Raw genomic sequence first — 25,807 nt, 5'->3', positions numbered from 1 at the left:
TTACGGCAAAGCCTGAGGGTGGTCTGCATCTGAGCTCCCACATTTAGCCTGTTTTGATGGTTACACAATGAAAGTGTATCCTCTGTGTTTAGTGCTGCATGTTTATATGACCAGGTGACACCTAATACATCACCCGGCAAGTGGTCAGAGGTTGCTGCTTTATGTCCATGGATGTAGTCGTTAGTGATGTTTCCAAGTTTGCTTGAGGTGGTTTTTATGGCGAGTAGAAAAATAAGTAATTCAAAAAGCTGCAGTGCAAATTTGTATGTAGTTATATACAATAAATCTATGCAGAGTCTATATAAAAAACAACTACTGAATTAAAATTATTGATGGGACATAATGTTTTGCTATACAAAAAATAATGTTTTCCAAACTCATGTAGCAATTTCCTTCTGAGTTGAATAAACATGGTGTTTCAGGGTGATTTGTATGTGGCTAATTATTCATAAGAGGTCCATTTCACACATTATCAGAAATGCACACTGCAGAACTCTCATCTCATTTTTCACAACCTGTAACTTTACCCATTACTGTTTTCAATACGAGCATAATGGGAACAATCTGTTCCGTGGTGAAATACAACACATCAATTTAAATCTCGTGGGATAATAATTGGCAAATATTATTGGCATGGTACCCATTAATGGCAGCAATTCCCAATTTGCTGTTTTATTTTGTTGATTTTTAGGGATTCGTTTGCGCCGAAAATGTAAAACAGCTCTTGTAATCTTGATAAGGGATGAGACTAAATTACCTGAATTAAACATGTGAATATGCAAATGAATTATATAAAATATGCAAGAATAAAAATGATTAAATATAAAAATGACTTTGGATAGATGAAAATAATTATAAACATAAGTGTTAACTGGAGGACTTAGCTGGGTAGCCTAACTCTGCTTTGACCTTTTGGTTGGCAGGTTGTGGTAAACGCCCTGGTGGGCGCTGTCCCCGCCATCTTCAATGTGATGCTGGTGTGTCTTATCTTCTGGCTCATCTTCAGCATCATGGGGGTTAACCTTTTTGCCGGGACATTCTACCACTGCCTCAACACCACAACTGGGGTGATGTTCACCATTGACGTTGTAAACAACTATAGTGAGTGTATGGCCCTCATGCACACAAATGAGGTGCGCTGGGCCAACGTCAGGGTCAACTATGACAACGTTGGCATGGGTTACCTGTCTCTGTTGCAAGTGGTGAGTGACCAGATGGCATATATTTCACAAAGAGCAAACTGTATGTTGACTTGTTGGTAATGTTGTTGGTAAAAATGTTGGTAATGCAAGGCATCAAGTACTTATGACTCAGGCAAAAGGCAGTTATAGAACTAAGCACGGAACAGTCAATAAACCAAAAAGGCACCAAGACGCAGGACACTGCCAGAAACCAGAGAAAAAACTACAAATCAGAACAAGAATCAATCAAATATATACAAGTTGCAGAAATAGACAAAATCTTATAAAAAAAAAAAAGACTGGACTACAAAATCAGAAAAATGCTGAAACATTCAGATAACCAAACCATAAACCAAATGCTAAGACTAAGTAGAATAAACAATACTGTAACACTAGGATCATCTGGAAGTGGCTGTAGCCATGGAGAATGAATCGGATGTGATACAACAGCTAGGTCCTGGATACAGCTAGTAGTGAGATCAGACTTTCTAAATCTGGGACCTAGACTGGTACTGTTCGAATGGAACCAAAAGGCTAGCAGAGACGAGAATAACAAAATTAAGTAGCGGATGGGAATGGGCTTGGACCCTCATATGATCTGATAAATGGAGACAGTAGATGACGAGGTGAATATGGTGGACCCAGCTTATGAGAGTGTCATTGAAAACAGATGTTCCATGTCGACTGTTTCGCTCTGTAAACAGTTAAGTACATAAGTACTGATATTAGCTGTCTAGTAGCCTGGACCTTTTTGTTTTCCTTCTAACTCATATGAGTCTGGCATCAGACTTGCAGAGAGCAGCAAAACCAGTTATCTACAGCTGGAATCCCAATCAAAGGGGTGACATGCAGGAACATGTCAGATTGAAATCCAGCTACCCACTGAAATGAGATATCAGAGTGTCTAACCAAAGAATTTGGCTTCGCCTCATTTGGAACTTCAACTCCTTTGACAAAGGAAACCTAAAAAAAACATTTTAATAAATTCAATCTCATTCTATTAACATTATATTTTGTACTATGCCATATTGTGTACTATAGCACAGTGGCTTTGATACATACCCAATGAATGACAGTCTACTGAATGGAGGAAGATCCGAGGCTTTATTCTTACTAAAGTCTTCCTTCGAGTCAGCATAAGATACTGAAATCTCTTCGTTCTTGGTGATCTGTACCCTTTCTATACTGGTAGTACAAATTGAGAAGGAAAACCACCCCACCTACAGACGCTCAGAGTATAATCATATCTTTTTTTTCTATTCAGTCAACATTCAAAGGCTGGATGGAAATTATGTATGCGGCTGTCGACTCACGTAAGGTAATTTTATTGCTGTCAACATATATGGTTTTTCATTGAATGACGGTCAAAAAGTATTAATATGTCATGTGATATTGAATGAACTTTAATTAAATGCAAGATATGCAGATATTTATGTTTAGATCCTTCATATTCCAAAAGTCTTATACATTGCATTAAATACTATAATATAGCCCTTTTTATGGAGAAACTAATCTTCAGTTCCTCAAACATCTACAGGTGGGTCAGCAGCCCTCATATGAGGCCAACCTGTACATGTATGTGTACTTTGTCATCTTCATCATCTTTGGGTCCTTCTTTACACTCAACCTCTTCATTGGTGTCATCATTGACAACTTCAATCAGCAAAAGAATAAGATAAGTATTAATATACCCCTGTGGCCTTTCAGGTTCTGTAGCATTGCAGTATTGTTTGATGCAGTCTCCATCTAAAATGTGTGACAAAATTCAGTGAAGAATAATTGTTTCTGGTTGTGTACATGGGAGGAGATTGCTTCATGACTGAGGAGCAGAAGAAATATTACGACGCTATGAAAAAACTTGGCAACAAGAAGCCAGCGAAGCCCATTCCAAAACCAGCGGTATGAACCTTTATAACATACTCTGCTTATGATGAGAAAAAACAACAGTACCACTAGACTGTCTACTGACTGGCAAACTAATGCAGGATACTTTGCAAAGAAATTATGCTGAATGAAAATGGCTTAACTGACAATGAATATTGCCGAATGAGGTGAAAAGACACAATCCAATTAGAATTCTGTTTCCGCATTCACCATTCTCACTGGCTTATTTTTATTTATTTTTTGATTACTCACACTGCTTTGCTTAACTTGGATGTGAAGGGCAAAATACCAGGCCTGGTATATGACTTCATCAGTCAGCAACCCTTTGACATCTTTATCATGGTGCTGATTTGCCTGAACATGGTGACCATGATGGCGGAGGAAGATGACCAAAGTCCAGAGAAGACAGACATGCTGGCTAAAATCAATACGGTCTTCATTGTGGTCTTCAGCAGCGAATGTCTCCTGAAGATGATTGCACTGAGACAATACTTCTTTACCATTGGATGGAATGTTTTTGACTTCATTGTGGTCATTTTCTCCGTAGCAAGTACGTTCTCCTTTTGTTATCTTTTTAAAAAAAAGTTCAGAAAAGCACTGGAAACTAATGTATGCCTGCTGAATATTAAATTACACAAGCATAGTTTACCTGGCACATTGAAGATTATGAAAAAAGGACAGTCATAATATTCATATTTCTTTGTTTGTTTTTTTCAGGCATGTTGGTGGCAGATTTAATTGAGAAGTACTTTGTTTCACCTACCCTCTTCCGTGTCGTCAGGCTGGCAAGAATTGGACGAGTTTTGCGTCTAATCAGGGGAGCTAAGGGTATCCGGACACTGCTGTTTGCTTTAATGATGTCACTTCCTGCCCTCTTCAACATTGGCCTCCTGCTTTTTCTGGTTATGTTCATCTTCTCCATCTTCGGCATGTCAAACTTTGCCTATGTAAAAAAAGAGGGAGGAGTGGATGATATGTTTAACTTTGAGACATTTCCAAATAGCATGATTTGCTTGTTTGAGATCACCACCTCAGCTGGATGGGATGGGCTCTTGTTTCCCATGCTGAATAGTGGGCCCCCTGACTGTGACCCTGAAATAATAAACCCTGGTACTGATGTCAAGGGGAACTGCGGCAGTCCAGGGAAGGCAATAACGTTCTTCTGTAGCTATATCGTCATATCCTTCCTGGTTGTAGTGAACATGTACATCGCAATCATTTTGGAGAATTTCAATGTAGCCCAAGAAGAGAGTGGTGATTTGCTGTGTGAGGATGACTTTGACATGTTCAATGAGACTTGGGAGAAGTTTGACCTAGAGGCCACCCAGTTTATAGACTATAGCCAGCTCTCTGAATTCTGTGATACATTGTTGGATCCTCTGAAGATTCCCCAACCCAACAAACTTAAACTGCTTTCAATGAACTTTCCTATTGTTCCTGGGGACAAAATTCATTGCTTGGATGTCCTTCTTGCCCTCACAATGGAGGTGTTGGGTGACACAACAGAAATGGCTGCTATGAAGATGAGCATAGAGGCTAAGTTTATGCTCAACAATCCAACTTCAGCAACTTGGTTGCCTATCGCAACCACATTACGGCATAAGGAGGAGGCTATAGCTGCTGTTGTGATCCAGAAAGCCTATCGCAGTCACCTATTTATGCGTTATGTAAAGCAAGCATCCTTCTTGTCCCGTTCAAAGAAAGGGAAGGTGAAAGCAGGTGAGGAACCACCAGAAAGAGCTGGAATGATAGCCAAGAATATGTATGCACTGTTCGGAGGGCCACCCCCCTTAGAACCAGCCCCTGATCAAAAGGAGCTTGCAGCTGCTGTAGAGGTCACTAGTGAGGTGGTGTTGCAGGCTGCACCATCCCAAGAGACCTTCGCCTATTCAGTCAATCTCAGTCGTTAAGCTTTGTAACAAACAGATACCTCTATGTGTTGGCAGCATACTTTTGTCTCCCATTTGGAGGTTCAAGGATAACGCAAGCAGGAGCTCTCTGGAGCACGACAAACACTAACAGGGCAGTCACTTTCAGAGGTTGCACATAGATGGTGTAACACAACCAGGGTGCAACAAGTAATGTAATTCAATACCAGGATAAACTGGTTTTGGAATTTTGTTTTGCATTTTGGTCAACTTTTAGCTGGATTTCTTCTGCTCCACAGTAACATCTCGAAGTCCAACACCACCAATGTTTCTTAATTTAATTTTTTATTATTTTTAAAGATTTTTATTAAAATTTTATTTTTTAGACCACGGAGATTAAAGATACCAAACAACTCCAGTAAAATACCCCATCCTTGTTTTTACATATAATGATCCTCTATAGATATACTCAAGAACCTTAATTGTCACTGTTCCTTGAATAGTTTCTGGTTCTGAACTAAAGAAGATTCCAAAAACCATCAATGGGTAGCAAGTCATACACGCCACACTGTATTTTGTTTACTTTTTATTCATAAGCCCAGCTACTAGGAACTATAGACTAACCCTGTCCAGTCTTTATATGAAATGTGCTATTTAGAACATATCATAGCATTTAACAAAAATTTTTTGCTCATTCTTCATAATTTTGAATGGATCAGGGACAACAGGATGGGATGTGAATTTTAGTGGCACCTTCGGAATACAGATATGTGGATAACTAGAGCAGACATTTAAAAGTAGCTAACAAAGAAACAGGGAAAATTGGGAACTGAAAATGATCAAAATATTTCTCGCCTTGCCACCCTTACTTAACAGTTAAGATTAACATTAACAGTTTATCGCTGGTGGGCAGTGGGGCTTGTCCCCTCCCCAGAAACATCTGCGTCCAATTTCATATCACGCACCAAGGTAATTAACATAAGTTCATAAAGATTCATATGCATTTGCAGACCACCATTATGAAGACATTACAGAACTATTGTTTTTAATTTATCCAGTACAGAGAGCCGTGAAAGGGTTGTGAATTTGTTGAAACCTAAAGTAGTTTTCTTGTGAAATGAACCTGTTGATATCTATAACTGAGAAATGTAAGTACTAAATACCTCTATGTATCTATTAATGTTTTTTAAATTATCGATAATCATCTATTCCAATATTTAACCCATAGGTCATTGATTATTTTACACATATTTTTTACAGGGAAATTTTTCAATTATTAGATTGTTAGAGATTATTACCTTATTCATTAAAGGGAATTATAGACAGTCATTACATTTAAATGCATTCAGTTAAATATTTACAAATATACATTATATTTTTACCCTTAATTTTTTGTCTATGAACAGCATTGCCAGCGTTATAATGTTGTATAAAATTAATCTACTGCTCTAATCTGAATAGTGGAATATTCAATTTACTGTCTAATTTAGTAAGATGAATGAAACTACACACCATCATAACATAAAGTCCCTGAAAGAGCAAGTCATGTAAAATGAGGCCAGTGGGCCATGAGGACATCACGTATCATGGGCTAAAAAACACAGCCTGGCTGCTCGTTCACTTCTCAACTTCTTTGACTATATATATCGTGAAAGTTCCTGACCATGCAGATGACTGCTTCATCCCAAAAGCCCCTTAACTGTGAAAGACTTTCATAACACTTTCTGTTTGGGTCTGGCCTGCGTTCAGTAGCTTTGTCTCAGTAGAAGCTGTTCGTTTTAATCTAAAACCTGCCTGCCACAAAAAGAAAACGCTAAAACCAAAAAAGGTTTCCCAAAGTGGTCAAATAAAATTATTATTTTGTTTTGTGTTTATTTGAGTGATATATTCCTTGTGATGATCCCCAATTTAAGGTTGAAACTTTGTTTATATTGACCGAATGTATGTGTTGTCCACCGGTGTGTCCACCTGTAGATGCAGGACATGTACTAGTAAACAGTACAGGTGTGACAAACTACAGGATGAATCTTCGTTGGAAAAAAAGTTGTATACACTATAAATACAGTTTACAGCCTGTTACTGTGTCCACCATGTTCAGTCCATGTTGGAATTTCGGACAATATGTTGTACTAGTATTTTCAGTGATATTTGGTGATGTTCAAATATCAGTTGCGTCATTTTTAAACAGTAACAGCAAATGTTTGAAAACTGTATTCACTACAAGCTGTGCTTTAAGCCTTAAATTAGAATGTTTTGCATTTACTAATATATACTTTAATAAAAGAAGCACTTTTGGCAGATTTTTCTGTACTACCCTGTTGATAGAATGCGTCTTACTTTTTATTTTAATGTTAAAGTACAAGTTACTCCCGAAAAAGAAAAGCAGGTTTAAGCATGACTGAGTATGACACTGCGATGCATGTTCAGTTCAGCCCTAATCTGTGGGCCTGTTGCACCAGTAAAGACAGCGAATGCAACCTTGACACTTCTCAGCTATAGTACACCTGGACAATCGAAGCCTGAATATCATGTGTTCTGGCCGCCATCTTTCACGTAGCAACAAACGTGTACATTATATAAATAGTATTTGATGTTGCTTACAGTTGTAATGGACTGAAGATTGCTTTCAAATCCCCGAAGTGTGTGGGATTATCCTTGTCTGTACATACTCTTTGCTCAGCACTAAAAAGGTTTTTCGTTTGTAATACCCATATAAAACATTGAGAATGTCGCATGTAAACATGTTGTGTGAATGAAGCATTTTATGTGGAATACTTACAAGGCAGATATATGTATATGTCTGAAATATGCCCTTTGTACAACAATTACTGTAATTAGTTTTTCCCTGCCTTGTATTACTGTGCCATTTCAGAAGTGCATGATGGTGTGTGAATGACATATTAGACTGATTTGTTTTCTTGTTATAAAAATGCTTTAAAATCAAACCTCTGGCTGTTTCCTGATCATATGTCTTGATCATGTTCACAAAGTTTCTAGAGTTTCTGTATTCTCAATTTTCTATTTATTTATGATCTATATTTCTTCTGTATTTCTTAGCTTTTGATTATCATGTAATTCATCTGTTGCTTTGGGTCTTAACAGCCATGTGCCCCAACTGGTGGGTTATCACCATCACAGCTAACCCCAACTTTCTATTTTCTGGGCTTCAAGATGTCCGTGGCCACAAGTAAGGAGCAGGTTTGGTAATTTGATTGTGTTTGTACTGTATTTCATTCTATCTTCCAACTTCTGTTCTGTGTGTTCGGGTGTCAGAGAGACTCCACTGGTCATTTGATCTGACCTATATGAAGCAATATCTGCAGTTACTGAAAACAGCACACCAGTAAATCTCCTCATATACAGTATGCTGCAAAAGTCTTAGGTAGGCAAAGAAAATGTTTATAACTTTATTTGGGTAGTAAGTGTATATTTGCTCCAAAAAAAACACAATTTAACATTGTATTAGAATGTAAGCAAGTTAACAGTAACAATGGTTAACATGAAATTCTCAAAAATGCTACTGATATCTAGTTGGATGGCTAGATGAACACTGCTTTGGTTCCCAAACCTCTCCTCAGGGGCACCTTAGCCATTCCATCTATTTGCTAAATTTCACCACCAGCTCACTAAATTAATTGATTTTTTAAATAGTTTGATGAGGCACTGATTACCCAAAAATGGTAATGGGTGTGTCTGATGATTAAACGTAATACGGGGGTGACCTTAGGGCAGGTTTTGAAAAGGCAATGCTGACACTCTTTGACAGACATAAAATCAGGTTTTACACCAAGTTTTACACGAAGACGGAATTCATTTAAACATAATTTTCTTTGGCGGCCTTAAGGCTTTTGCAGAGTTCTGTATACTGTTCCTCAGTCTCATAGCTTGAAATATGACTGTTGAAATGTTTATGATTATTGTCCTAATTGAGGTTTCAGGAGTGTTCTACTGTCCTGGTGGAGCTCAGAAACAAGATCACACCAGGTTGGGGCGGTTAGATCACCTTGCCTTAGCTCACTTGGATGGACATGGTCAGTCCAAGAGGGACTTTGGTCCTTGATTCCATACAAGATCCATGTTTCACATCAGTAGAAAATCAGAATGGAGATGAGAGTTCAACCATCATAAATAAAATAAATGAATAAAATGAAGGAAAAAAGAAATGGTGTGTAATTCATTCTCTCGCTTGTCTGCTCAGTTTGATGCACGGTTGGAATATTCCCAAGTTTTAAGGGTGTTATTGTATGAGCAGGAGGAAGCCATACATCATTAAGGACACCCAACCGGCCAATACTGAATGCATCCTTAATCACTTAATGTAAGCTGATGTTGACCATCGTGTGTGATAACACCATGGTTCCTCCAGGAAATGTGTGGAAAAAATGAAAAGGAAAATGAATTTGCATGGCCTGCAAGCATCTGAAGAAAACTTGAGTCATAATCTGATATCTACATTACGGCATTGTAATATCAGTTATGACAATGCATGAACTATTTAACAGGAACAGAAACCTTGCTATGTCAAAGCTCTAATCTATAATTTGCAATGGAAAAAAAGAGCTTTATCTGCATCACAAACTAATAGTGGTCCTCCTACTTCCTCACAATTACCAGTGTCCAAATGTTCATCCACCCTTCCATCTTCTGTACCCGCTTGTCCTATGCAGGGTCATGGAGGTCTGGGGCCGATCCCAGAAGAGCCAATAACCCAGGATTGGACATCAACCCATCTCAGGGCACGTTCACACACCATTTTAAAATGTTATAATGTAAAAAAAACAACATCATACATAAAAGTATAGCCATAAAGGGATTGCAAGATGACTCAGTGGATACACTAAAGTCTCATATCCCCAAGAATGAACCCCAGACCCTAGGCATAGATCTCTCTCTCTCTGTCATACGAGTTTCCTTCCACGGTACAGGACATGGGTTTGATAGCACTGGGTTCTTTAAATTGTCCACGGTCTGTGAGTGTGTGTCCTTGCATGTGAAGAAGACAGGAGGAGAAATTGGCTCTGTCAATGTCGTGGGGACCAAAAAAACACTTCCCCCAAGTCAATCTAACAAATTTAGTGGTATGTGGTGAAGCACAGGCAATAATTTCACCCAAAGAATTTACAAAGGCCAGAACTATGAACACATGCAAAACCAAAAATGCATAACGCTGCTAGTACAAATAGTGCAATGTATAGAATTGAAATACATATAAAGATCTTGTTATGGTATCACTTCTGGGACTCCTGCTCCTCTGCCTCTCTGGCCTCCTAATAGTTGGCCCTGCACAGATGGCAGCAACAAGAACAGCAGCCACCTGGCAGGATACAGTCCTAAGGTGTCCAGCTGCTGGATAACTTGTTTAATGCACTGTCACCTGAAGCCTGAAGCAAGGAACATACTGGCCACCATGTGCAATGTGCAGCGCATGGAAATATGTTAAGACCCGGTTTGCTACTAGTCTTGAAAAAAGGAAGACCTGTTACAATATTGAATTAATTAATAAGTATTAGTGGTTTAGAGACAGGTCTAATTGAACGTAATCATTTGATAGATTATGGGAAGATGTGGGCACTAAACATGTGTGAAGTTTTATTTAGAGATGTGTAGCTGTGATCAGGGACAGTAGGGAGAGCCTGGGGGGGGCTCAGACTCACACCTCCAGGTTTCTGGGTTTGATTGGATCGGTCACATCACTTAAGGCATGATTCACTATCAAGGCCTATTATAGAAACAGATTTTCAGTCTTACTATATGTATTTGCATACTTGGCTTGCAAAACCGTCTCGCTTAGTGTTTTATCACACATGTGGTCGCTTAAGGCAGCCTTTTTGCAGTGTTCACAAAGCCATGTCGTAAACAGGCAGCCTCCAGCAGCGTGTGAGTTTTGCATCTCTGGCCCTTCCCTATGCCTCAGAGGTAATGTCAGCGGAAATGGCAGCGGAGCATATCGAACCGAGGCATCGCCTGCCGCACAGCACTGCCTGTGACTGATCCAGTGAAGCGGGCCGCCACTGTCATTTCAGCTGAGCGCAATGGCATTGCCGAACCCCATTCGCCTGATGCTTTCCTGCATTTTCACTGGAAGCACTTGGCTTGTCCTGATAAACTTTGCAGGTAAGACATGTACCGTATGTCGCTTGCAGATGTGCGAGTTGTTCATAAATAGGAAAAGGGAACATATACCCATTATATGCATTATATACTATTGTCTGCAGGTAATATAAATTAATTGTGGAGAAGGGTATATATAAAAAGATATTTAATTATTACTTAACATGTCTTCTTATTTAGTGTTTGTTTTGAATCTTCTTACACTTCTTCTAGTCCATCTGTGCATAAAAGAGGAAGTTGGTTTTGACTAATTTTAGTTGTACATTTCTCATCCCATCCCATCTTTAAGAGTTATCAGTTTATGTTTCTTGTTTTACATGCTCATGAATTGTTATCCCAAGTGAGCTCAGAATTATGAACATTTCAACCATTTTACATTTGTTTGTGAGTAGCCTACAGCAAAATGTCTGTTATTTTCAAAAAATCGTCACTCAAATAAATTTGCTGGTTTTTGCATTGCGCAAAAAGCACGGAATTCATGAACTGTACTTTTACGTCTTGCATCCACAGATTGCCTGTACCTCTCCCAAAAGCCTCGATACCTTGGCGTGAAGTCTGGGAGATCAGTGAAAATCTACTGTGTAGGGGTGAACGAGTCAGTGCATTGGTACAGGACCCAAGCTTACGGGTCTCAGGAGAGAAAAACAATTAATAAGAGTAGCCGCATCATGATAGATGAGGCCTTACCTAAGAAAAATGCTTCACTCTCAATCCTCAAAGTGACACCTGAAGACTCAGGAATTTACTACTGCGAGGTGAACAATAAAAATGGGTCTGGGACCGAGCTAAGGGTAGTCAGTAAGTATCAGCATCCAAACTATTGAGGATCTTCTTCAACAAGAGTTACCAAGCTCTGAAAAGCAATCCGTTATCTCAGTTCAGATTCGTGAATCGCTTTCTGTTATTTTAAATTGGAATACATTTTATATAGAACACTTGGTGTTTTTATTTGTCGTTCTCTACTTTCACAGGACATATAACACCCAAGGTTGCAGAGAAAAGAAGCAACATGAAAGATTCCATGATCATCATCCAGGGCTTGCTGCTCGTGCTGTGTGCTACTGCTCCAGTGTTGCTTTATTTCTACAAAGTAGGTGGCAAACAGCCAATCCTGGATCACTGCTGTGTTTGTGAAATGAAATGTACAGCAACATAGTGAGCATAGTGAGTGGATAGTAGGCAGGAAAAATGCAGACTGAGGTTTTGTTTGAACCAGCCAGTTGAGTTACTCTGTGTCTGTAACTGGTTGGTTGAAACAAAATCTTGGTTTGGATTTTTACTTTCTGGACCTGAACTGTCCACCTCTGATAGTGATCTGATAGTGAGCCTGAATCCCGGATTCTGGATATTTACAGTTATCATCACTGAATTTGACCTAGATGGGCATCCATTGGTCAGTAGTGTAGATCAATATGTATCAGTTGAGAATTGAGAAAATTGTGGTTTTAGCCAGAGGTTTATAATTAATTAGTGGAAAAAAGCCCTAATTAGTTTTCCGTCTCTAATCTTTAATGAATGACGGCTTGCAATTAGAATATCTATTGTTCTTGTACTGTAATAATGTATATTTTAATTAATTACTACTAATTACTTGATAAACAGGCCAAACATTTCACTAACGGCTACTGAAATAATAATGTGTGATTTTCATTTGCTCTTAGGGTAACAATGAGGATGGAATTTACGAAGAACCTCAAGACGACCATTTGTATGAGGTACAAAGCAAATAAAAAATTTTTCATACAAGCAAAAAATTGACCAAATCAACAAAAGTGCTACACTTGATATGTGATAAATGCCACACAAAGCCGCAAGGTGCTTTTTGAAGCACCTTATCAATTCAACCTTAATCCTATATAACTCTTCCTCTATTCGTGTATTTAGAAAAAAAAAATCTGACTAAATTAGAGGTAACAAGATCTTCTGCTCTGGATTTGGCGCAGGGATTGACAGTTGAGCACTGCGACCTGTATGAAGACATCCCCGCTTATAGCCAACCAGCAGAAGCCGAGTGGGAAAGCCCTGAAACCCCGTGTGAAGAATGAGGCATTGAACTGGCATCAAGCTACCTAAGGTACAGTGTGAAAAAAATATTAAATTCAATGAACAAGCTTTGGGAGATCACAGAAAAGTGTATGCATGCATGCATGATGCAGAGCATCCAAATATTCACCAACAATTACTGGTTATTCCAATATCTTGTAAAGGAAATTGTGTATTTGGAGGCCTGTATATTCTGTATATTAGAATTTGTTGCCTCACACCTCTGGGACCCGGGTTCCAGTCTCCGCCTGGGTCACATGTGTGTGGAGTTTGCATGTTCTCCCCATGTCGTCGTGGGGTTTCCTCTGGGTACTCCGGTTTCCCCCCACAGTCCAAAAACATGCTGAGGCTGACTGGAGTTACTAAATTGCCCATAGGTGTGCATGTGCGAGTGAATGGTGTGTGAGTGTGCCCTGCGATGGTCTGGCCCCCCATCCTGGGTTGTTCCCTGCCTCGTGCCCATTGCTTCCGGGATAGGCTCCGGACCCCCCGCGACCCAGTAGGATAAGCACTTTGGAAAATGGATGGATGGATGGACAGGCACCCGTCAACTTGTGTTTGAATTTGGAACTGCGACCACCAGTAGTAAGTCAAATTGTGCGTATATCAATAGTTATAAGGAATAGGTACAACATTAAGTACAGTACTGTTACGTACACACAGTACTCTACAGTAAATAATAATGTAAATATAAAACCACAACACTTTATAATAAAAGAGATTGCGCTTAAATTTAAGGCAAGAATTGCGCTATGAAATCAAAAGATGCACACGGTAACAAACAACAAGAGCCGAGAAAGAAGATGCACACACACACACATACACACACAAATGCACACACATGTAGGGTATATTATCCTTATGGGGCCCGCTCATTCACTTCTATGTGAAAAGTCACCGATATTTATAAATAGCAGTCACCGATATTTATAAAATAGAGTTTTCCCTTATGAGGAAACTGGTCCCCATAAGGGAAAAAAACGGATATTTATCACGTTATGGGGACATTGTGTCCCCATAAGGATAGGTAAACCCGCTCAAACACACACACACACACTACCAGTTTTTGCACACACTGAAATTTTCTACACTTCATGTTACTCACTAAAAATACACTCAATATTCTTTGATAACAAATTAATTTAAAGCATTTTCACCATTTGAGTAGCTTTATTAGCAGGATAATGTCATACCTTTGATTCGTCAAAGTAATTTCCTCTAGCAGTTATAACATGAGAGAAAATGTGAGGCACTCTTTCTACAAGGGACATTAAATACTGCTCTGTTTCATGGGATGAGTTAGTTAGCTAGTGCATCTAAAGTTAAAGGACGGCCTAGAATTTAACTATGCCATCACCACACACCCAATTAATAGGATTTCAGACATGCAGTTACATACTCTCTCCATGTCATAAACTTAGAGCTAGTTTTATTTGACTTATGTTTCCATTTATAGTTGTTCACTCAACTTTCTAGTGCTAAACAAGAATAAAATCAAATGGAAAAGTGATAAAAATCTGTGTTGTGCAAAGACTTTTGACTGGTAGTTTGTGTGTGTCTGTCTCTGTGTATAGTTTGCATGCTGTATTACATGTTAGATATGGACATTTGGTCATTATATGGCTGGCTACACTGCCCACTGTCCTTCACCAGTTATATTAAGCAATACACCTGCTAACTTCCAACTACATGCCATTACACATCTCTTCATCAGTGTATATTTTTTACTATGGACCTCGGACGTCAGTAGGATTGGTCGTTACTCGATAGGACGTATGTCGGCAGATACCTGTACAGGAATTAGTGTTTGATTTCTGCTTTGTGCCTAGAGTCCTCATGTTCTCCCTGTATCTGCATGGGTTTTCTCCTCAGTCAAAAAACATACATTTGAATGCACTAGTGTCTTTACATTGCCAGTAGTGAACGACTGTGTGTTTAGTAAGAATTCTGGGTACCCTCGATGTAGTATACAGAGCTTGGGAAGGTTCCAGGAACCACAGCCTTTTACTGGATAAGTTTTACTGGACTAGCTTATGGATGGATGCATGCATGTATGGATGATATACTTCAAATACTATATTAATTAATGTGTATATTGTATATTATGAGTGGTAGCATGATGGCTTAGTGGTTACACTATAACTGCCCACCTCCTTGGTTTGAATACCACCTCCAGCCATATGTATAGAGTTTGCATGTTTCCTCCTATTGTCCCAAAATATGTGATTAGGTGAATCGTTGTGTCTCGATTGGTCAATGTGTGCGACTGACTGTCCAGGGTGTTCCCTGCCTTATATGGGTTCTTGGATAAGCTTCAGGTCCTTCTGCAACCCTGACCAGAAAAAGCTGTTGGAAAATGGCGAAAAAGCAGATGTATCATCATTGCCAGTTGAAGCCCACATAGAGCTCCAGGAAAACTTTATTGCTGGGGTGTCACCCCCGCCCAACTGCCAAATTTAACTGTAAGCGTTGTCATGCATGCTCTTTCTGCCGGGGGTGTGGGGCACCGTTGTTAAAGCTTGCCCTATAGGGGGACGAGGTGGGGCCGGCGTTTGCTAAGTCAGCACCTCTCAGAAGATGGGACCCTTAATCGACTGGCACTCTGTATTATGTATCATCAATTATGTGCTTCATTCTGTAAACTGAATATAACTGAATTGATTCTTTCAAGACCTTTTTCTGTTTTTATCATTGTTGCAGATTACAGCTACTATGTCATCACCCTGGAGCAATGATATTAACTGCCATTCACTGAACCAAACTGCTTAAATAACAGCTCGTCAGTTATGAAAAGGACGAAGGGAACTGTGACCCGGAGCTCAGAAATCCAAACAAGGCATCATTGCCCATCATTGTGCATCATTGTGCATCATTGTGCATCATTGTGCATCGCACCATGTTGTATACCCAGAGAACCAGTATCGCAAATGCAAAGCAGGAGCCCCGTTACTGATGCTAGGCCTAGCAAATTGGACCCCCAAGCCAGACCAATCAAATTTTTGTTCCAAATTTTTTAGGGCTCCTGTCATTCAGGGACCCTTAGAATGATTCCCTTTGACTTTCCCATCCTTTTGGGCAGCCTTGATGCAAAGCAAAGAATCATAGCTACAATGCAGACAGACGTCCCCTTGCATATACTCTCCATGGCGTGTGCATTGCCATGCTTCTATGTGTGCGCATATATACAAGCAAAAGAGAAATAACTGTGAACACGTATCCAAAGCCATTTTAACTAATACTAAGCCTTCAGAGTGAAAGAATATAAAATCCCACTCCACTAGGAAATGTGTGTGTTATCTGTCAGCATCAAAAATGTTGGCAAAATAGATTTTTTTCTTTGTGCAAAAAATAACATAAACATTCTTTCATATTCTTTTTTATATCTTATATAAATGATATATTTGTGTTACATACATCTATACACATGTTGTACACAGAGTGCTTCAGGCCGTTACCAGTGTGTACATTTTTTTCATTAATTACCATTTGTGTCTGAGAAATGTTTTCTTGCAACTATTGTACAGTTTTCTTTTTTAATAATAAAGAGTTTGGTTAACTTTGTGCACCATGAAATGCCTGACAATACTGACAAAAGCACTGCTAGTATCATGTTATTATTCATGTCACGCTTGTCTTCACACAGCACAGGTGTCAGTGCAGTATCTCAAACACAGAAGTACTTGTCTCTGCAATGATGATATTTCTAAACGACAGTATGACAGGAAAGAACGGAGTGTTTTTTTTTTAAATCTGCACACTCAGCAAGCCATTTTATTACTTAGCTGCTCATTAATACAAACAGCACGTCCCTACACCTAGCAAATCATTTGGCTGTAAATCAATATATAAAGCAAACAGATGAGCATTAAAATGGCATTAATTGGCATTAATTGTGATCTATGCAATTCGGTGCCATCATCTCAGAAATCATCTCATAGTGTCTAAAGAGAATCATGTGATTAACAAGAAAAGGAAAAAGCATCCAATCAACGGCAGCTGTTTCAAACATATCCACTTGTGCACATTTTATATATCTTTCTGTCCCATTGTGGACACAAACATAAATCGCCTTGGCGTCACATGCATTTGACTGCTCGCATTTTGACACTGGTAAAGCATTTGGAAGGAGACGTGTGTTGCAAGAAAAACATGTGTTTCCTGCTTATTTGCATCAGAGCTCACTGTCCCACTCGCCGAGCACAGTTAGTTGAGCGTGAACTCGTACGCCTTCCACATGCCTTCGCCGACCTAAAAAGGGAAACGGCAATTACAGTATGGCGTCTCCATATGGTGAAAGCACTAAAATTAAATACAGCCCGGAACAAAAAGAAAAAATCTAAATTCAAATGAAGTCTGCTATCGGATGGCGGGGGTGTAGAAGACGAAAACTCCAAATAAGTCAGAAAGAATGTACTTATGACAGGCAATGTAATAATTTTATATAATTTTTATCTCATTAGTACAGTTTAAATAGGTAAATAAGAACAGAGGGTAGTAGCAGGTTAGTTGTAGTTAAATTGTCTGTAGGTAGTGGTGAGTGAGTGTGCCCTGTGACGGGTTGGCACCCCATCTTGGGTTGTTTCCTGCCTAGTGGACCAGTGGGTCCAAAAAATGGACGGACAGCAAGACCATCATTACACATGTTCTGCACTGGAACTTCGCACCGTTGCATAAGTGGTTTATTGGTACCCTGTCGGTAGACAATGAAATATGTTATGTGTGCCTCGACCCATAAGGTTAGCAAGACGTCGGTTTTTTGGACCCAGTATCTAGCCGATTTTCCATCATAACATCGGTGTTAGTTTCTGCCTGAGATCAGATGTGGTTATCAGGCACCTGGGAGGATATGAATCCTGCTGGATACTGGCACTCCTAGTGCCTACGCCTGCTATAATAGTTACCCGAGTACAGGTGCCCCTCCCCCGATCTACGGTTCATGCTTCGGAGGATAAATGCACGTGGCACAAATACAGGAACACCGTGCAACTATATATATTTTATTTCATTAACTGTGTCACACTCTGGTGGTCTGTTTTATAATTGCACATATAATGAAAGCAAAAAGGAACTAATACTTGCATTTGTCCCTGGGATTTCAGTTCTACAGTCTTTTTGTATTGTATTGTCTTGTAGTTTGTATTGCTTGTAATAACTATTTAAAGTAATAAATACTGCATCTAAAAATATACATTAACTAAGCAGCACAGGAGTAACAGCTATGATCAAGAACCTTCCACCTCCATAACTGCGAGCTGAATTAGATCAGGAACTGTTTATTTTAATTTAACCAATGCTTAATAATAAAATTGATCCTGAAGAGATAAATGCTAAAACATGTTATGAAATATACGTCAGAGAAGCAGTGCAAGAGCAGTGGCGACAAAATCATTTTCATACATATGGCAGGGTTAAATGCCTAAAATATATTTTTCTTTTCCTCAAAAATATATCTAAGGTCAGGACACAATGCATTACAACTGATAAACTCACCAATTAAGCCATCATTCACTTTGAACCCTGTAACAGGGAGTTACACGGCATAACTGAAGTTCTTAGCTGCTCAACGGTGAACATTCCCAATTGCCGATAATACTGGCCTTCACAAATCCTTCAATGAGGACTTTTAGCCCTACGAGGATAATTCGGAACTGTTTACCTTGCAGCCGCACAAATGAAGTCCTCCCAAATGCAAGAGTTTTCAGGACCTGTCTTTATAGATAGGCGAACTGCGTGGGAAGGTTACTGCTTTTAGTACAGGTCATTTTAGTCCCTATGAGAATGGGAGACTGACCTTTGAAGTGGATACTTAACATGGCTAAAGCTAAGGTGGAGAATTCTGTCAGGGGTACCAAGTATGAAGGGCTCTTGCGTGGATTCAGGGACGAAAAACAGCTTTATTTGGAGCAGGGCTACTCTCGAGAGTTGCAATGTGGTAGACAACAAGGTCTTGCCACTAAGTCCAAATCGAAAGACAAAACTCATAGTCGAAAAACATGCAATGGTTGGACGATGTGAGTTGGTGATTAGGGGGCTCAGACAGGGACTCGGTGGTCGGTGGGCAGGCAAAAGTCGAGTGATGTATGTCGGAGTTCGGAGGGGCAGGCAGGTCTCGGGAATCTGGGGACGGTAGCGGGGTCAAGAAAGCCAGGTAGACAGACAGGGGAAAAACGCTGGAACTCAGTACAAACCATGAAGATCTTGCATTGGAGTGCAAGATCAGATGAACTAAAATAGACACTGATTAGAGAAGTTTGGAATCAGCTGAGAGGCAGAGCTGCACAAGAACCAGGAAGACCGGAAAAACCGGTGGAGAAGCACGTAAACCCAGGCACATTCCGTGTTTAGAAAGGTAAGCCCGGTTGGGGATTCCCCAGGGGCGTGGTCTTCCTGACGTCACTTGGGGATCCCCAGGGTTAGTCCCTGACAAATTCGATGTTAGACTTAACAAAAATCCACTGCCATCTACATAACCTAAATAAACTAATATACTATTTGCTCCTTATACGATAACTGACTTGGTTGATAGGATGTGTGGACAAATGATTATTGGCAAACAACTAGGACACACTTGTGAACCTGGATCATCCATCCATCCATTTTACAAACCGCTTATCCTACTGGGTCACGGGGGGTCCGGAGCCTATCCCAGAAGCAATGGGCATGAGGCAGGGAACAACCCAGGATGGGGGGCCAGCCCATCGCAGCAATGCAACATGCCAATATCTATCTACATAGTTTCTGTGATCTCACCCATTTATTTCATTAGGCCCATTTTGCAAGCAGTAATGTAGCTCAAAACGTTTCTTAGTGAATGGTCCATCAACAACACGAATCCTAAAATTGAATATTTCCACTTTTCTTTCTGTGTTGGCAAGTGTTAAGTGCCAGTCTAGGGTCAGGCCCCACCGAACGTAGAGTGAAGCTACTACTTTGTATACCCCAGTGATTTTATTATCAGAGGGAATAACCTCAGGAATTGACCAGGGCACAATGACAAAGAATAACATCACTAACCTGAAAAAGTACTCCTCTACCTAACCCAAACAAACAGAAAATAAAGATACACAATACTTACTAACTAGCCAAAACAGTGAGAAAATAGATGAAAACCTCCCCAGATACTCAGATTAGACACATTATTTATACATATTTACAGGCTGCCTAGAATCCAAAGCAAGCAAATCCAAAAAAGGATAATCAACTGTCGTACTGCAACAAGGGTCAGGCACAATAAATCAAAATATATAACAAAAAAAAACATTAAGTACAACAAATTCAGTGCAATGGCCTTCTGTTCATTGTGTGGACAGGAAAACGAAAGCAGCCTATCAAAATGTAACAGTGGGCAGAAGCACGAACAGAAAGACACACCCAAAGAAGCAGCCTCTGAGAGACATGGACTCGCTGGCAACACGACCACATTGGCTGACTTGTGACAAATGCTGGTTGGAGAATGGGATGCCATCCCACAGCTGTTGTTGCTGTGTCTCGTTCTTCCACACGCCTTTGAGGCTCCTGCTTGTTAAATTAATAAACTGTTAAATTGCCAATATCTTGTTTCTTCAGACATCAATCATCCAATCCACTAACGGACACCAAACAAGAGTCAATAGCAGAATCAGCTGTCTGGCTTTGGCACTGACAAATTGGCAGAGAATATTTGGCAAGTCTTTCATGGGCGCAACCCACATACTCAACTCTGCCGCTCTGCCCACAAATGCATTTTCCTTACAAACGCGGCCCCATTTAAAAGGGAAATAAACAGGATTTCCAATGGATTTATTGTCAAGAAGCATCGTCACAACAAAGAAATAAATCAACCAAACACAAATTTCCTTACTTTTTGTGAGAAATCAATAATAAAAAACACATGCAAAATGTTTAATATCACTATAGGCTTATGAAAAAATAGGCAGATAACTGGTCCAGTGGCATTAAATGATTGTTTATTGAATATTGCTTTACTAATAGCACCTGCATTCTGTTTTTTGCATCTTTCTCCAAAACAGTATCTATGAGGCACTGTCTGGCTGCTGAATGTTCGAACACTTTGAAAAACTGAAACCCCTTTCTGAAATAATAGTTTCAATTTTCTTTCTCAGAAGCCCCAATTTTTGCCATCACCATATTCACCACTAGGTGTCACTGTTGCACACCGTGTTACATGAGACTTCTAGTAGGAAACTTTTGGCAAATCATCTGGCTGGAAAGTTTCAGTGCTACGCAAAGCCTCATTTCACCATCACTACTTACTATTCTCCAGAGGTGTTATCCACAAAATACGTACAAAAATACACAATCCATAAAGGATGGGAAAGGTCAAGAAGTGACTCAAAAATAAAGCTAGAGGTTCTAAACACTAGGCAGGTTTGCCCAAGACTGAGCTACATGTAACACAGCAGGAGAAACTTAAACAGGAAGGCTAACTCAGTTCACCTGAAGCTAATCTTAATTAATTGATTAACTGATCTGCTAGTTGGCTGCTGCAGCGGTGGTTCCAGCTTGTATGGTGCCCTGTGGGAACCCCCTTCATTCCGAACCCCACTCCCTCCCAGTCAGAAAACAGAGTACCAATTTGTACCTTTTTTTGTCACTGGGGATGTACTCTCAAAGATCTACCAAATGTACCCTAGCTGTAGGTAAATGTACCTTTTAGTCTAATCTAAGGTACAGAAATCGAGTCTGAGGAACATTCCCAATGTACAAACAACGTTACTGTACCCCCAATGGTACAAACATGTTCCTCAAAGTCCATTTCCGTACCTCTAAAGGTAAATTTACCTACAGCTAAAGGTACAACTGGCATACCCTTGAGGGTACAGCCCTAGTCATCCCTCTACCTCGGGCATCCAGTGGGGCGACCTGAGGTCAACCCAGCCCCCCCCCATCATTCCTGCTTAGCTCACAAACTAGAATCAAGGCAGCCACTCCAACAAGGTTATTTGACCCACACAGTGATCAATATATACGTGACCAATGGCGTCGGAAGCAGTTTCACACTGGAGGGCAAGGTGCAATAGTCACATTGTGAAAGGATGCGATGTAAGGAAGATTTAAAAATAATAAAAATTTCATCATTCAAAATAACACTGTTTTAATGCAGTTCCTCAGCTAAACATAACTCAATAACCATATGATCAAATGATTTTGTCAGGAGTACAGTCTGAGGTACATGTTTCATCCTTGCACTCTGCATGCAGAGCCTGTTGGCCACAATAACAAGCAGATTCATAATGAAAAATATGAATCGAGCATATCTGTTTCACGGGGGTTAAAGTTGAAAATGGAGGGTGCGGGTGGGGGAACCCTAAGGTCCTGTGTTGCAGTGCAGCGGGGAAAAATGATTAACCTCAGACTAACTCCTAAATTGACTCAGGCTACATCCAAACCGCTACGTTTTCGTTTAAAAACTGAGTTGTCAAACAAAAACCATCTCCATCCTCACAGCCGTTTTCACATTGTTAACAAACGTATTTCCATACACACTGAAACTATTAGTCTACATTGGGCATGCGTGCATCGACACAATGATCAGTGAATTAGTTTCTTTTTGAGCAAATATGCAGCCGTCATCTGCGAAACATGCAATTTAGCTGCATGCAGGCCAGCTTGCAACAGGGAAAGCATCTTTGAAAGCAGCTCATCCATCCAAGTTGGAATACTGTTTGCTTCTGTATAGCTTAAGCAGGTGAGCAATCAGACAATAGGTGGGTGTAACTAGCGGGATCAAAGCAGGGATGGGTCACGTAATGGGCAGGGATCAATTAGGGCACTTATACCGTCTCCGTTGTCACTCATCCGCACTGCAACTTTAAAATAGAATTGTCAGAAGTATACGACTGTCAGAGCATTTAAAAACTCTCTATTTTTGGGGGCTGAAATATCTGGGGTAGCGTGTATGAAATGGGAAAACTGAGACTGATGTCTGCGTCTTAAAACGTAGCAGTGTGGATGTAGCCTGATACTAACAGCGGGAACAGTTGTGGAGCTAAAATCATCCACCCACTCTGACAGCAAGCGCAGACAGGCCAGGGGTGGGGGGCCCTTGTAGGGGATTCCTGACAGTTATTGCCAGCGGTTGCACCCCGCACCCCCATGCTAGCTCCGCCTCTAAGCGGGACCTAAAGTCACTCTAGCTAAGCTAGCTAAAGTGCTAGTCACAGTGTCAGTTTTCGTGCCAGTAGCTTGCAAGATAGATAGTCATTGTTGCACATAAAATTGCTTGTATATTTGGTGATATTTGTTGCGCTCTGTTGAAACATTGCATTTGAAATTACCTGCCACTTCAAAAAAAAATGCAACTCATTATGCGTTCGCTCCCCTTCTGTAATGAGATAATACCGGCATCACAAGCTTATCTGCATGCATGAACACAGGGAAGGGAAGGCATTGGGTGTGGGGGGGGGCTAACATTACTTTCTCATGTGTTTAGTTTCTTGATGGTATCCGCTGGAAGGAATGCCAGGCTACAGCATAGTATAAAACTGTCAATCAGATATATGTATCTAACCCCTGTGTCATCTGTAATTCATCAGTATCATGACAGAAACAAGTGAAATAGCAAAATCTGACCTTATGAGCGACGACCGCTAAACCCAAAAATATCGCAGTGTGATTTTTTTTTCCACAGTGTTGTTTATCCCTAAATATATGTCTGTTCATGTACTGGGGTGTGGTGTGGTGGGGGAGTCTGTTGATATTGAGGGGGTCTCATCCCCCAGTCCCCACTATTTCTGACGCCCCTGGATGTGATGCGCCGGATATCACCACTCTGATTTTTCTTTTTTGTGCGGGTGCCCCACGCTGCCCCCGACAAGATGCAGTTGCCCATGTCGCCCATTCCTTTTCGCCAGTGGGCTGTTGAACTAGAGGGAGTGTATCTGAAGATGCTCCCTGGCACCCTCTGGTGGTCAGGTTTGGATATGACAGCAGACCACCACCATCTACCATTTAATTAACTATGGTCTGTCAATCATGGATGCTGATGAGAGAGTGTAGCATTATCTGAGTCCATCCATAGTGTCATCTAATCCAAACATTCATTGCATTGGCCTATGATACTATTTTTTTCCCTATTAATACAAATGCATTTTTTCTGTGCATTTTTTTTTCTTTATAGTGATATGTGCCCTACCATTCAAAAGTTTGAGGTCACTTAGAAATTTCCTGTGCTTTAACTTTAATTTCTCAAAATAAGTATAGACTGATGAGATTCAGTTCTTTGTCACTGGCCATTTTGAATCTTCAACCGAATCCACAACTGCTGATGCTCAAGATACTCAACTAATCTAAAGAAGGTCAGTTTTATTGCTTTTTTAAGCAGCAAAACAGTTTTCAACTGTGCTAACATAATTTCAAAAGGGCTTTCTAATGATCAAATTCGCCTTCTAAAATTATAAACTTGGATTTCCAAACACAGCATGCCTCTGGAACATGGGATTGATGGTTGCTGATGATGGGCTTCTGCACAACATTATAGATACTACATAAAAAATCTGGAGTTTTCAGCTACAACAATCATTTACAAAATGAATAATGCCTCTTCCATATTTTTGATGAACCTGATGTTATTTTAATTGCCGTTCTTTCGGAAACAAGGAATTTTCAAAGTAACCGCAAACTTTTGGTCGGTAGCATAGATATTTTGTGTTCTCTGCTTCGTAATATTGTAAAGATACAAATCATAAATAGAATCATTAAAAGTAAACATTTTAAGAATATATTTGACTTCACATGAGATTTCTACTCAGATGGCATGTCATGGGCCAAAGACGAAGGAATCCCAGGAACAAATATACAGTGATTTAAATACTAACGCTATGTTAAAAGAGCGACCAGTGATCTAAAACAACATTGTGTCAATAATTTATATGTGGTGTGGACCAACAGATGAATAACATGTTTTACGTAAGAATGCATGAATTGATGTTTAATTTTTATATTGTTTGCAGATCCTTGTGTTGATCCATCATTGTTTCCATACTAAAAAAAAGCATTAAGCTACTCTTGGCTCAGTGACTATTTTTGCAATGAAAATCTATTTCTTTGTTAAATTTGCTTGTTTTTTTTTTTATTTTTCTTGACTACTTTAGCACGGTTCTCAAACGACAATTAACATTTGTGAAACAATGAGTGTAATCCAAGCTTGTTGGTCAAAATTCCAGGTGAAATTATTTTACATCCAAATCTATATATGTAAGCGATCATCGTGCAAACCACCAGATGCAAAACAGTTCACCAAACTTTCAGAATGATTCAAAATCATATTCCATGTATTGCAGTGATGCATCATTGTTGTATTTTGTTGTTTTGGTCTGACACAGTGCTGTATGAGTTTTTTGTATGCTGTTGTACACCGTATCTTGGGACTGTTTCAGTAAAAACATGAAGACATTATGTGAGCACATGTAAGTGCATTATTTTGAAAATTACATACTGTAATGTGGAGCCTTGTGATGTTGAAACTGGTGTCTTTGACGTGAATAACAGTCGGTTTGCTAAAGAAAAATGATCAGTCAGAAACTGAGAATGCGGGAAACAACTAACATTGAGAGTTGTGGAGATTGGTGATGAAGGTAGGCCTGCAATTCATGCTATTTGCATGACTAATTGACAGAATAATTTGGTTTTGAGACATGGATTTGGCCTAATGGTTGTGGGTGAGTCATGGCCTCTTGCAGCTTAAACAAACTACAGTATTAATTAACCATTTTAAGAAAT

The 25,807-nt window shown here is 39.8% G+C and overlaps 2 protein-coding genes across 10 annotated transcripts in view; both read left to right on the top strand.

The window, feature by feature from the left end:
* LOC125742960 (sodium channel protein type 4 subunit alpha A-like) overlaps nt 1-7,878 on the top strand; it is a 47,709-nt gene extending 39,831 nt beyond the window's left edge. For 8 of the 9 annotated variants that reach the window (XM_049015468.1, XM_049015467.1, XM_049015469.1 and 5 more), the window contains 6 exons: nt 924-1,202; nt 2,446-2,499; nt 2,719-2,858; nt 2,981-3,080; nt 3,345-3,615; nt 3,783-7,878. In XM_049015468.1, coding sequence (XP_048871425.1) covers nt 924-1,202; nt 2,446-2,499; nt 2,719-2,858; nt 2,981-3,080; nt 3,345-3,615; nt 3,783-4,975 — 2,037 coding nt within the window. In that variant the 3' untranslated portion in view covers nt 4,976-7,878. Of the gene's footprint in view, nt 1-923; nt 1,203-2,445; nt 2,500-2,718; nt 2,859-2,980; nt 3,081-3,344; nt 3,616-3,782 lie in introns of those variants that run through there. The other variant, XM_049015475.1, reaches the window with a different exon arrangement.
* Nucleotides 7,879-10,870: 2,992 nt separating this feature from the next.
* cd79b (CD79b molecule, immunoglobulin-associated beta) lies at nt 10,871-16,648 on the top strand. Its single transcript, XM_049015511.1, has 6 exons — nt 10,871-11,047; nt 11,555-11,842; nt 12,016-12,134; nt 12,706-12,759; nt 12,988-13,118; nt 15,788-16,648. The coding sequence occupies exons 1-5, from the start codon at nt 10,966-10,968 to the stop codon at nt 13,087-13,089; spliced, it is 645 nt and encodes a 214-aa protein (XP_048871468.1). The 5' UTR covers nt 10,871-10,965; the 3' UTR covers nt 13,090-13,118; nt 15,788-16,648.
* The last annotated feature ends 9,159 nt before the right edge of the window (nt 16,649-25,807 follow it).

Source organism: Brienomyrus brachyistius, chromosome 5, assembly GCF_023856365.1.
Source record: "Brienomyrus brachyistius isolate T26 chromosome 5, BBRACH_0.4, whole genome shotgun sequence".
Taxonomy (NCBI): domain Eukaryota; kingdom Metazoa; phylum Chordata; class Actinopteri; order Osteoglossiformes; family Mormyridae; genus Brienomyrus; species Brienomyrus brachyistius.
The sequence above is the reverse complement of the archived record's forward strand: the minus strand, read 5'-3'. Positions and strand labels throughout refer to the sequence as shown.

What these genes read in the sequence shown, in the direction of transcription:
- cd79b (XM_049015511.1), top strand. Translation starts at nt 10,966, where the DNA reads ATGGCATTGCCGAACCCCATTCGCCTGATGCTTTCCTGCATTTTCACT. An exon ending in GACCGAGCTAAGGGTAGTCA is followed by an intron (nt 11,843 to 12,015) that starts GTAAGTATCAGC and finishes CTACTTTCACAG; the next exon opens with GACATATAACACCCAAGGTT. An exon ending in AAGACGACCATTTGTATGAG is followed by an intron (nt 12,760 to 12,987) that starts GTACAAAGCAAA and finishes GATTTGGCGCAG; the next exon opens with GGATTGACAGTTGAGCACTG.